This window comes from Cariama cristata, unplaced genomic scaffold, assembly GCF_000690535.1.
Source record: "Cariama cristata isolate BGI_N322 unplaced genomic scaffold, ASM69053v1 scaffold37894, whole genome shotgun sequence".
NCBI lineage: Eukaryota > Metazoa > Chordata > Aves > Cariamiformes > Cariamidae > Cariama > Cariama cristata.
In genome coordinates, this window is record NW_009615319.1 from 1 (window position 1) to 13829 (window position 13829).

The 13829-nt window shown below is 40.7% G+C and overlaps 1 protein-coding gene across 1 annotated transcript; it reads left to right on the forward strand.

The window, feature by feature from the left end:
- Window positions 1–1297: 1297 nt before the first annotated feature.
- NIPAL3 (NIPA-like domain containing 3) lies at window positions 1298–11160 on the forward strand. The gene is made up of 11 exons (XM_009699758.1): window positions 1298–1396; window positions 3190–3258; window positions 3357–3528; window positions 3645–3704; window positions 4399–4544; window positions 5333–5429; window positions 6690–6825; window positions 7511–7599; window positions 9094–9157; window positions 10210–10304; window positions 10961–11160. Exons 1-11 carry the CDS (start codon window positions 1298–1300, stop codon window positions 11158–11160), a joined length of 1227 nt encoding a protein of 408 aa, XP_009698060.1.
- The last annotated feature ends 2669 nt before the right edge of the window (window positions 11161–13829 follow it).

Consider the following 13829-nt stretch of genomic DNA (forward strand, 5'->3'; position numbering starts at 1 on the left):
TGACCCGGGGAGGGTGTCCTGGGGGCACCCCCTACCCTCAGCCAGGCTCTGCTGTGCCCGGGCAGGGTTTCCTCACCACGGGGGGGCTTTGCCCACCCCCTCCCCTCGCAGCGGGGTGTTATTGCGCTTTCACGGCTGGGTACTGCCCCCCAACCATGAGTTAAGGTAATCCCTTGCAGGCCCAGGTTGGCCAAGAGACCTTGCAGTTCGCACCCTGAGCATGGGATGGGTCCTGCTACCTCAGGATGTGACCACAGGCCAGTTGTCCAGGGTCTGAGTCTGAGGGATGCTCAGCCTGCACTGTTTCAGGTAGTCTTTGAGTGGGCTGAGAAGGATGTGTCGCTTGTGAGGATCACACCCCTGCAATGTCTATACACCAGCATCCCACTCTGTACAAATCAGGGTGTGATGCTGATGCTCCTTGAGGTCTTTGGTGAAAGGAGCCTTTGGTGCAGGGACCTCAGACAGGCTTGCTGTGTGTGGTGCTTTCCAGATGCCTATAATGAGTCAGGCTCTAAGGAATTTAGCCTTTAAACTTTGCTTACAGCAATTACACTGAAATGACCCCTTCTGCATGAAGAGTAGCACTGTCATCTCCAGCACATGGGGATGGCGTGACCAATGTAATGCTGCGTCCTGAACAAACAACAGAGGTACGCAGGCAGTAGGGAAATAAAAGCAGGGCTTGGAGGACTTCAGTGACTTTTTGATAAGAGCTTTCCAAATGGCAAGGCCTGACATTAAATGCCAGCTGAATATGTCCCCCTTGATGCCAAGCTAGTTTGCGAGCTCTTGTGAAGCAAGGTCTGTGCGAGTTTCTGTGTTTGAGACTTTTTAAGAAGGTATTTAAAATCTACTTTCTGTGCTGATATGTGCAGCTGTTAGTTTGATTCCAGGTAGTTTTCTGTGGCCTATCCTTCAACAGGATTTCACTGCAGGTTTTGGACCATTATGTTAATTTGACTTTTTTTTTTTTTCTCTCCTTAGTATCACCTTGGAGGACTATAACCTTGCTTCCCCACTGACTCGCTGGAAATATTGGTTCATCTGCACTTCTGCCTATGGTGCCTACCCTACATCAGTGTAGCCTGGCAGGGGAAGAAAAGCAGCAGACAGGCTACAGAGAATTTTTTAGTGGTTCACTGAAGTAATTGTTGCTTGTCCAAGAAAACAGGATGGATGGGAAGAAATGGTACCAAGTTACAGATAAGGCAGTTCCAGCAGGGTCCAAGTCTGTTCTTTAAAGACAAGCTCCAGCATCAAAGAGGCTGAAAAGCAAACGCTCCAATCAGCCAAAATGGAAGGAGGCAACAGTCTAAATCTGCAACTTCAGCAACTCCCATTGGCCACAGCAGCTGTTTCTGTGCAGTCACATGCTGACTCCTTTTCTTACAAGGTCAGATTTCTACTCCAGTCTGTCCCTAGAAGGCCCTAACTATTTAAGTAAACTGATAATGCCGCTGTATTTTGGTTCTTTTTTTTGCAGAGAGTGCACTGTCTTTGTATTTAGCCGTGCCTGGAGGCCCCAGTGTGTTATATGCTGTGTATATAAGCAGTGAGAGAAAGAAAGGAAGAGAAATTCTGTGTCTTGAAGAGCTAGACAAAGTGAAGAAAGGACTGGCAGTTAAAAGATGCGTATGTCTAGAGGTGGTTAGGTGCAGTAAATTCTGCTAGGTGCCTTTTTAGACTCAACCATACATCAGTAATTGAGATCAGATGTTCTGGTCTAATGGATATTCAAGTGCTTGAATGTCAAGTGGGTCAGCCCAGAGTCCTGCGGAGAGCCTGCAGCTGAGACAGGCTGTGTTGCTGTAGTTCCTCCTTTATTCTACAAGTGGGAGCGGAGCTGTTCCCAAATCAGTTTCCTCTGAATCTGTGATTCTGAAGGTGCTCAGAAGTTCACAGCAAGAAGGGCTTTTTTTCAGTGGAAAAAGTACTTTGCTGAGACCACAGTCATAGGCACATTGTAAAAGTTGACCAGACTGTTGTTGGCTTGCAGGCTTTCACAGTCCAGAAGCCAATCCCAAACCTGCACTGCACTTAGAGGCTTTTCAGCTGAGACATCATCTTCCCCATGTCTTCTAAACTGAAGTCCAGTTGCTGAACTAGTAAACTGCGCAGAGCTTCTCTGGCTACATCTGTGATCGTACAGTGACATTTTTCTGCCAACTTTACTGTCCTTTGTGGGAAGATCTCTCAGGTGTTTTTCAATGAAGCTGCTTGGATGAATGTTATTTTCATACATCCTGATAAAGAGATTTTTGTTCCGCTGACAAGAACTTGAAATCTTAAAGTCCTTGTCTTACTATGTATGAGAAAATCAAGAGTAATATTCCTCCCTTAACAGTGAATATACAAATGTGAGGTCGGTTATCCCAAATCAATTAAAGTAAGTACTAGACTGTATCTTGGAGACCAGCACTGAAATGAAAAGTGCTAATGACATCTAATGAAATTTAGACAGTTGTTGGAAGAAGACAAATGCTAAATGGCCTGGTTTAGCCTCAGGCTATTCTGTTCACTCCTAATGTACATTTCCTTTGTGACTCAGCCTGCTTTACATCCTTTTTTATTTCAAATTCTGTCTTTAGACCGTGAGAATTATTGCTGAGCTGGGAATGCTAATGTAGAAGGGGTTGGGAGCTTGCTAGGGGTTGCTACCAGTTGCCTATTACTTTGGAATAACTGGTTCATATAAAAAGCAGCATAAAATCTGTGATAATTGGGGTGCGTCATCAAATGGGCTGAATTACCTACTGAACCAGCAGATGTTATAAGTGGAGAAGAGCAGAATCGTTCTTAAGATGTGACCTGCAGTACTCTGCTGAATTCCAGGGCAACAAACATCCTCATGAAAAGAGTTTTTCAAAGGGAAGAATGAGTGAATGGGTTATTATGTTTAGCCTACAAAGAATGCAAATATATGCACACTAATTTAAGTCTCTTGTTGAAAGTGTCTGTTAAGGAAGGGTTATCTTTCACCTGAGTTTCAGAGATTTGGAACATAACCATAGGGAACTTACCTGAATTGCCCTAGATCATGTAGAAAGGGAGGAAGACAAACAGATGTTACTGACAGGTGATCTGGGAACTGTTTTAAGTCTGCTGTCTTCCAGTGCAAAAAGCTCTAACTTCCTTTGAGGTCCAGTGGCTAAATTTAATATCTGTGTGTTTACTTTGTTTTTACAGGAAAACTTGATTGGTGCATTACTAGCTATTTTTGGACATCTTGTTATCAGTATTGCACTCAACCTCCAGGTCAGTATCATGAAGCAAATATTGATTGTGCTTCAAGCATCCTGCGTTAGAAAGCATTAAGCATGTCAAAGCTGTTTTGCCTTTATTTTCTTTTCTAGAAATACAGCCACATCCGGCTGGCAGGTTCCAAAGACCCCCGAGCCTACTTCAAAACCAAGACGTGGTGGTGTGGACTGTTTCTGCTGGTGCTGGGAGAACTGGGAGTGTTTTCCTCTTACGCCTTTGCTCCTCTTTCACTGATTGTGCCACTCAGTGCAGTGTCTGTTATAGGTAAGGGGGAAAGAGGCAACGGCCATGCAAGTCTGAGTGTGTTACAGTGTGAGATTGTTAATCATTGGACTGATACAAAACTCACTGTTTTTCTCTCTTTTTTTTTTTTTTTATAGCTAGTGCAATCATAGGAATTATATTTATTAAAGAAAAATGGAAGCCCAAGGATTTTTTGAGTAAGTTCCACGGTTCCTTTATGCTTTTCCTCTGTGTTTACAAGCCATTCAACACATACATGGCCTCTCAAGAGTCATAATTAGAGGAGTGGCAAGATCCTCATTAGCTATAGTACCTCTTCAAAGAAATGTATCTTCTCATCCACTGTTTGTTAAAAATGGATTTTTTTTTTTCTGACTGTACCAACTCATCTGAATTGCACAGATTTTTAGAAATACATGGAAACGGTGTTTGCAGGATTTGTGAATCATGGTTCTCTGGGCTGAAGTTGCAGCCTAGGGCCTCGACTCTGCAATAGCGTAGGCACAACTGAATCAACTGAATTTCATACATGTGCAGGTGTTTGCAGAACTGGGGCATTCATTCTTCCATTTCCTGGAAAAAGGGCTGTGGGCAGTGCCAGGCAGGATAAGCTCCAGATATAGATCTTGTAGCTCCTGTTTGTTTAGCAGATGCTACCTGGTATAAGGCTTTTTCTCAACTCACGGCACACACATTGCCTAGGGTTTTTTTTGTTCTAGTATTTTGAAAGTGGGGCATGAAGGGCAGAGGAATGAGTCATCCAGAGGAATATGCATGATGTCATTAATGGTCACTGTGCATGTGCGATATTAATTCCATGCATCCACACTAACACACTAACTTTGTCCTCTCTTTTTTTTCTTTTTTTTTTTTGTCCTTTGGTTGCCAAAGGGCGCTATGTTTTGTCCTTTGTAGGCTGTGGTTTGGCAATTGTTGGAACTTACCTGCTGATAACTTTTGGACCTAATAGTCATGAGAAGATGACAGGAGAAAATATCACTAGGCATTTAGTGAGCTGGCCATTTCTCTTGTATATGGTAAGATGGCCCATAAAACATGGACAGTTTTCTGCTATATGCCTGATTCAGAGTTTCATTTCAAGCATTATTTTTCCTTATGGTTACTACCAACATTCCTTGTACTTGCTAATGAACCTATGCCAGCTTTTCCTAGTGTCAGTTCCACATTGCATGTGGACACATGCATGCACAATTTGGAACTCTCCAATTCTCTCTCTGAATTATTCTGTTAGGACTTAAGTATCTTTAACTGAAAAGTTTTAGAATAGCTTGTTCTCTCCCTGACCTGTAAGCTTCAGCCTGTGGCAGCAGTACTGATGGCAGCTGAGAGCAGCTGCTCCAGAAGTGTCCAAATACTGTGCTTGCAACTGGGCTTTTTCTAGACTGACTTTCTCTGGAGCCATCATTTTGTCATTGAAAATCTTACGAAATCTATAATTTTTCTAATGGAGATAAGTTTGGCCATTAAATAAAATGTGTGCTCCAGGGATCACTTAAATAACCTCATTATGGAAAGCAGGCTATCTCTGATGTGAATATTCAGTCAGGATTATTTGATCTGCTGCTTTACCATGAATATAATGTCAAAAATGTCCCATGTTTCATCTTCTGCAAGAAGCTATTCAATATCTCATCTAATTAGAATCTAAGATCATGCTAAATTTGATCTATAATTGTGTGGGATCCTCATTTTCCTTTGATCTGCCCTATTGTGTAATTGTAGTGTTTGGCTGGCTCAGAATTCTGGTTACTGCCAACCCTGTATACCCTGCATTTTTTAATATTCTCATTTCTATCTTTTGTAGCTTGTGGAGATCATCATATTCTGCCTACTACTATATTTTTACAAGGAGAAAAATGCAAACTACATTGTAGTTATTCTTCTGCTGGTAGCTTTGCTGGGTAAGTTGATACGGACTTGCAAGATCTTCTAACTCTGGCTTATAACAGTAAACTATAGTAAATTGAATCATCTGTGGCATATAGGGAATTGTATTGACCTAATTAATGTCATAAAATGCACCAATCTACTCCAGAAATGTTACTACAAATGAGATGAAGCTAATATCTTGCAGTGATGTTTAGGATTTTTGAAAATGACCTTTGAATGATTAAGACTTATTTCCCATAAGGACGAATAATCTGCAAAATACCGAAAGTGCAAGTTATTTGTGTTCTTCATTTTAATCTGTGCATGCAAAGCGTGGTATGATGCCTTGTCTATTCAATGGATAAGGAAGGCTGATTCAGTGGATGAAAGAGAGGATTCGACCTACAAGAATCTTCTTGGCTCTGGGAAGATTTGCTGGTGGCTAAAGAAATACTCTGACATGCCAGTATGTCCCTATTTAAATTGGGGTCAAATGATACTTTTGATATCCTCATAGCCTACAGTGGGATCCTACCGTGACTTTGGAAGGGCCAGGATTTCACTTGTACCTTCCTCCACATTAACCTGTTTGGTTTTTTTAAGAAACTGTGATCAATTAAACTTTAAAAAGGGTGAATAATAGCAAGGCAGTGACGCAGTCTGACATGCTGTTGAATCTATGTCACAGTCCTCAACTTTTGCTATTTATGCAGCTTTAATTACTGCAGTGTCTTTTTTTTCCCTTTTTTCTTTTCTTTTGTTTGGGGCTGGATTTCAGTAACTGATACCTCAGAGGCTGCATGAATTATGGGCAAAGCAACTACCCTAATTCTGAATGGCCCTGACTTGTGCTTTCAAGAAATAGAAAAGAAGTAGGCTCTTTCTGATTCTTGTTTTGAAAACTTCCTTAGCTTTATTAACCAAGCCGATATAGCATCAGAAATGAAAATTTGTATCGGTTATGTGATTGCACAACACTGTTTAAACATGTAAAAAAACCAAAACAAAACAGTAAATGCTTCCAGTCCTGTAGACAAGGGAACTGTGATGAAGAAAGGTTAAGTGATTTATTGAAGGTCACCGTGGGGAAGTTGTTGGGAATAAAACTGGCAGAGTTGGCGATAAAATAAGGAGTTTGCATCTCTTGTTTGGCCTGGCAAAAGGAGGGTTCAAGTCCTTGTAGATCTTGGTTTGGTTTGCAGCTGCCTGTCTTGTACAGAGCAAATGTGCAGCTTTCCTGTCCCGTTGAGCACATATCAGCGCCTCAGCTGAGTCTTGGTAAACATTCACAGGTTCCATGACTGTTGTGACGGTGAAGGCTGTGGCAGGCATGATTGTTGTCTCGATACAAGGAAACTTGCAACTTGACTACCCTATATTTTATATCATGTTGGTGTGCATGATTGCGACAGCGATCTTTCAAGCAACGTAAGACATTCACTCTCTTTTTGTCTATAATTGTGCTGGTTTCAGTGGATCAGTAATCAGTGGGCTGTTTGTTAGCCATTCCAAGAATGCTGATTAAATTTTAGGAGAAGAATTATCCATTCTCTTCTGTGACCTGTGCCGAAATCCATGTCACAGGAGCCTGGGATAGGGTGTTCTTTTGCTTTTCCATGTAGTGATACTACCAAGTAGTTTTAATCCCAAACTTATGTGTCATTCAAGTATTTGCAAAACAATGTTAGAAATAAAATGGTGGCAAATTGACTACAGTGTCCGTGCACTGGCTACAATCAAAGTGCAGAATCAGTGGTGGTGATGATGTGTCTATTTCTTTTTTTTATCCCTCTGTACTTGTAATAACATAAAAAGCTGGTAGCAGCAGGGATAAAAAGCTATTTAAAATGTGAGTGACATTCTGGCCCTAAGGTCAGTGGCAGTAATTTCACTGTCTTCAGTCAGTACGGCCACAAGGCCTACTGTTCTATCATTTATATTAATTCCAAGGGATGCTGCTGCAGGTTTAGTGAGAAAGAGAATAAAGTTTCTTAAATTTATGTGTCACTTTTGAAAGGTGTTTCCAAAAAGGAGATGTATACTAGTCCATGATAACTGCTATACGTTTGATTATCCTTTGCAAATCAACCCGTTTTCTGTCATTGTATTGCAGATTTTTAGCTCAAGCCTCACAGCTGTATGACTCATCTCAGATTGCCAGCATCGGTTATATCCTGTCCACAACGGTAGCAATCACAGCAGGTAACAGTGCACACAACACTGTGGTGGTCCTTTCTAAAAGAAGGGCAAAAGGTTTTGGAAAATAATCCTCACTTACAGGAGAGGAAGGTGAATACTTAGCAAGGTGATGACTTGTATTTTCTTGTCATCTCTCCTCTGCAGCTGCCTTTGTTTCATTTTTCTTTCCAAAAACGTGGATTATCCCATTAGACTGTGTTAAAATTTTATTTCTGTCATTTTGTTTAAAGTGCATGGGAACTTACGTTTCAGACTATTACTCATACCATGCTAGCGTGTAGAAGAGGGTGATGTATGCTCTTAGATGTGCGACTTGAATACACAACTAAAATTTCTCCTTGTGTAATATTACCTAGATTTTGTTAAAATGTATGTGATACAGTGTATAAATGTATATGCTTCCTCTGTACAAAGGTGTTAGAATACTCTTCCTGATAGCCTTGTTTGCATTGTATCTAGATTGCAGCTGCTCACAGCTTTATAGGCACTTTTCTTTCTGAACAGTTTACTCCAATTTTAGCCCTTTACCATGTAAGAAAAGCTTTGCATGAACAAAGATGAGCATTTTAAACCCCTTAGGCTTCAAACCTGACGAGCAGCCTTTATAAGGTTTTGTCTCCTCACTTAAGACAGATGAACAAAACTGGGGAAAAAACCCAACCAACCAACCAAAGGTACCCAAAACCCCAACACTGGAGAAAGTACACCTGCTTGAGAGTGATGAATACTACCTGTGTAAATAGTAATGCTCTTTCAGGTATATAAGGGCAATAGCTTCCCCCTTAAATTACACATTGCTTTTTAATACTCTCCTTCAGTGTCATAAGAGAGTATGGCCTACTCTTTGGCTACCATTTATTTCCTGTCATGTTCCAAGCCATATGCTGCTCTTGGATTCATCAGCTTATTTACTTCAATTACAAATAAAAAGAGTAGGAGGCAGAATACGTGCCCTGTTGACATCCAGGACACCAAGGACACTTTGTCATCTTACAAGTTTGAGCTGTATATACTTGTTTGGGGTCAAGAGTTTGTATCCTGTTGTAGTTAGAGAGATGCAATTTGGTTTGTCATTCAGACTTCAGAAATACAGTCTCTGTTGTTTGTGTTGACCACTGCTGTATGGTGAGAATTTGGCTCAGGCTTTATTAGCACAGCGACGTGCAATAGTTCCAGCAATGTTTCCTTTGCATCCTCCTACCCAATGTGGAAAGACTTGTACTAGTTGCTGTGCTGCTCTATAGATTTACTTGTATCTATATTACACCAGTGTAACTATTTTGGTAGTGAAATTCCAAAAGATTTGTCAGTAAATTATGTTAAAGTAGAAATCAGGCCACCTTTTTCTATTTAAAGTTCATAAACAAAGAAGGGTGCTGACTATAAAGATAGGAATCTTACATGATTTGGGTTTTGGAGGGACTAGTGCTGGAGATGTAGCACTAATTGCTCATGTAAGCTGGGAAGAAAGACGTCATGAATTATTTCCTTTTAAAGGAGCAACTTTTTACTTGGACTTCACCGGTGAAGATGTTCTCCATATATGTATGTTTGCGCTTGGGTAAGTGTTTAAAGTTTCCTTGATGGAAAACTGGAAAATATCTTTTCATATGACTAAAATTTTAAAAATATGTATCTACCTATCTATCTATCCATCCATAGATATATTGGACGTACATACCGTCTTGAAGAGGAGGGCAAACTTACTCTGTTAGAGCAGACAGTGGCCCATAGAGCTCAGTATCTTGTCTGAATGATTATGGATGCTCTAGAGGAGTTGTATAACACTAGTTTATCCACAACTGTACAACATTAAACACTAAATCCCTTACTGACTGTACTGGAGATCCCCTTGGATGTTGAAGCTTGTGGGCTGTTTTTCAAGCTCCCTGCTCATGAATCTAGAAGAATTGCAGAATAACCAAAAGAAGCCATCTCTAGGGAATCTGTTTCAGGTTTTGCACTGAGCCTTCACTGAACTGTGACTGGACTTCTGGAGTCCTGTTTCTTAGGGCATGGGCACTCACACAATGCAGATATGATCAGTAAAACATTTGCTGTGTAACTCAGTATTTAGTCCTAGTACAGTGTCTTTTTACACTGATGTGATTAGCTCTCCATAATCAGGGGACATTCTGAAATGTCTTTCAGATTAGTACAGAAAAAAAACAATTGGGAGATTAATGTTATGAACTGCGCCCTTTCTCTGTCAACATACTGTAAAAATCAAGATTGACAGTTGTTAGTGTGTTTGCCTATGGGAAACCTTTCAAAGGTCAGGCTGCTGAAACCTGGAATTTCATCAAAGAAAACCAAATTTTGATATGCTTCCTTTCCCCTTTAGTTAGTCAAGGTCAATTAACTAACATGAAAACTTCCGTGTGTTTTGATAAAGAAAAGGTGAAATTGTTCTGATTGCTAGGTGGATTTCAATACTGTTGAAAGGGTTATTCAGCTGAGACAGTTACCTGTGATTCTGACTTTACAGTTCTTTTGCTTCCAGTTCAGAATTCTTTATGGTGCTACATGATAGGCACTTGGAAGAAGCAACATGCAATATTAGCTTCTCTCCCTCTCCACAGTTATCTCAGTAGATCTTGTCTTCTCTCTCAGGTGCCTCATAGCATTTCTAGGTGTCTTCCTGATCACAAGAAATAGGAAGAAATCTGTACCGTTTGAACCTTACATATCGATGGATGCTATGCCAGGTAACAGTAAAAATACAGTGGTTTATCAGTTTTCCTCTTCTAAGTGTTGGGCTTCACAGTGAAAGCTCAAGTTTTAGGCTCTTAAGTATCCGGATGTATCAGGCGGGTGTATTGTTTTCTAGTTTTTCTTTCTCTTGTTTGTTTGTGCCTTGTGAGAGCTATGTGCATGTTTTGCGTGGAGCAGAGAAGAGGTGATGTGCCACTTAGGCTGGGTGCTCTGACATCAGGGGGGATGTCATTTTTTGTCAGAACAGCCTTGTCCAGTTGGCTGCCGTCTGGGAAGATGAACTAGTTTTGAGCATATGCTTGGGAGTGGGCTTGGTCTTCATCCAGCAGGAAGAAGCTGACATAAGGATGCAAGAGGTAGAGGCCAGGAGGAGCAGAAACTTCTTTTGAGAAGTACAGCTAAACTCTTTCTGGTGAGCTGTATAAAAGATATGCAGCACTTGATAAATAACTGACTGCCATCCCTCATTCACTTGAAGCTTATGTCTCCATTAGCTGCTTTAGTGCTAAGCAGAAAACCATTATGTCTTTCATTTAACACTCAAGGAACCGATGAGTTGATATCATGAACACTGAGACTGATTTAACAGAATGTGGGAAGAATGCACTTTTGTTCCTAAGCATTTAATCTCTGTCTTTGCTCTTTTCAGGCATGCAGAACATGCACGATAAAGGGATTGCAGTTCAGCCTGACCTCAAAGCTTCTTTTTCCTACGGTGCCCTAGAGAACAATGACAACATGCCAGAAATTTATACTCCAGCTACACTGCCGATCGTGCAGGAGCAACATGGTTCCAAAGGAGTTTCTGCTCCACCCTATCGGGTGCTGGAACACAGCAAAAAGGAGTGAGTGACCTTTAAGGAACAGATTTGAATCATCAGAAGTGTGACCTTTATTTATTTACCCATTAAAATAATAAGCAAGTGCAAAGCCAACCTTGATATAGTTTAAAGCTCGTCTCAAGCTTAACTTTCAAGGCTGATTATTTTAATAAACAACTCTCTCTATAGTTGTGAAGTTGAAAGCATTTATCTTAGCAAGAAGTAAATCACAGTTCTCCATTGAAGGCTGCTGTCTGGAAGCATGAAATGGTGAGTGCAGTATCATGGCAATATGAAACCGATGAGGTAGCAGGTGCTGTGAAAACGCAGAGCTGTAGGAAGAGAAGTGACTGTGAAATTTTTAGTCCTGCTGGGAGTGGATTTATCTCCAAATAGAAGTTTTCAGGAGTTGCTCACAGAGAGAGGAGGGCGGGATTTAATCTTTCATACAAACAGACTGTGACGGATTTCCAGAAAAGTTGTAAATCCTCATGTCTCTAGCGTGTCCACCAAACTACCTTAACATGGCAATAAAATGTAATTGTTTTCAAGCACGAATACTGAAACTTACTGTGTCTTTAGAGCACCATAATTGGTTAGAGTAAGCAAGCTACTTTATTCCTTCAAAACATGAATCTTGGGTACTTCTTGTATGGCTCTTCTCTGGCTACTGTTGAACATAGGCACTGAATATGTGAATTGTTTTTATGGCACCACTGGATTATAAGGCAGCTTAGAACAAAGATTATTTGCCAGTTTTCTGGTTTCATAGCAGGAGCATCAAGTTGGATTAAATGGTGCAGAGGGAACACTCTAAAGTACGAGAACAAGAAGAAATGAGAATAGGAATGTGACTGGTATCTGGTGGGAATTTCTGTAGTTTTTGATGAGGTCCTAATTTTCTATCACTATTATTTTCTTTCTGGTTGAGGCAGGATTTCCACCTTTGGTTAGTGGTCTTAAATGCTTAAAGGTGTTGACATTCCTTAGTTAAAAAGCTCAGTCTAGGTGTTGTAGCCTGGGTTCCCCCCCCCTTTTTATTTTTCTTAAAAAAGGCAAAAAAAGGTACTAGTCTAATACTGTGAATGACCTAAGAAGAAAAAAGAAGCGTGCACAGTCCAGCACTCAGTGAGGACTGTAAGAATAATGGGGCATTGTGTACTCCTGATAATCTATCTTTCCAGCTTCCAAGAGATGACTGGAAGCTGATCCGAAGGGAGAATAGACACAAGAGGGGGGAAACTTGTAAAATGAAAAGGACAAAGTACAACATTTACTGGCATATGGAAGTTATACTGGCACTTTTGATGTCATCATCTCTAAAAGCCGTTGTTTTGCTGGGAAAGAGAATTTTAAGTCTACTCGATCTGTCTTGGACTGTACGCGTAGTGGAGTGTCTCCAGGACCTTAGAAGACTTTATTTGAAATGAATAGTGCTTGTGTCCACACATTTTTAAGTGGTTACTCTGATACCAAGGGGTTTGGGAGGATCTTGGACTTGCAACGGTGTCTTTCTGCATTTTTTTTTTTGTGTGTGTGTGTTTGTTTTAAATTGACTCATGGCCAGTTTCTGTTCCCACTACCAAAAATTCCCAAGAACTCCACTGACTTGTATATAGTTATTCCAGATTCTTGCTATTGTATATGACAACAGAACTGTTCTTTTGCATATGCTTGCCTTGCCAGCTATGAATACTAATTCAATCTGGAAACTCTTGAGCTTGCTTTGGCATTTTTGAGCAGCTTAGAAAAATTATAGCCTCCCCCCCTGCAAAGAGTAGATGCCTAGTGGCTGTACGTGTGCCTATATGTGAAGTTTCTTCACCAACTTGGCATGGCTGACAATTGAGATCTTATCAGTGGCATCCCCCACACTACAGCTTACACCTCAAGAAATAACAGCTTTTCTTTTACCCTCAATACTTTTTGTCTTTAAGATAACAACGTTAATGGGCTAATACTGCCAGAACATTAATCTTGTTGGAGTTTCAGTGACACTGATTTACTACCTTTGGCTTTGTATGCCGGGTAATCAATTGTTTGTGGATTTATGTGCAGCTTTTGTTCATTAACAATACAAAACAAAGTAGTACAGGGGAGGCTGAATGGGAAGGGTACAAGAATGCTGGCTTTTCTTATCTCTTCCCTTGTAATCAATGAGGCAGTAGCTGGTTTGACCTATTAGTTCTGAAACCACAGAAACATATGGTTTTAAAACAGGCTGTGCTAAACCATGCGTAGCTACAAACGCCACTTTTTACATGGCCATATTCTCTGTGTTTAATTATTACAGATGTTGCTGTGGTATAAAATAATTAATCAGAAGGGCCTAAATGTTTTGCTGTTGACTTCTGTTATTAGGATGGTCCTATGTGTAACAGAATGTAGTTTTCCCACTTCTTAGTTTCTCAGTAGTATTTAAAACCTGCAGTTGACTGGTGTGCAGACTTTGCAGATAGTAAATGGCTGGTTAGGTTTTCCTCCTAATCGTAGGACCTCACATCATGAGAGACGCACAGAGTGCTTTGCTGGGGGAGAAAGCTACTCTGATGTGGGGCCTCTGCTTGTACTGTCTTTTGTGGGCTGATTCAGGGATTTTTTTTTTTCATTTTTTTTTATTTTTTTTTTTGGCGGTACACTGCCTGGATTCTCCACAGCCCTGCAGCCTGGGCACTGACTGACTCCTGGCCTGACCTT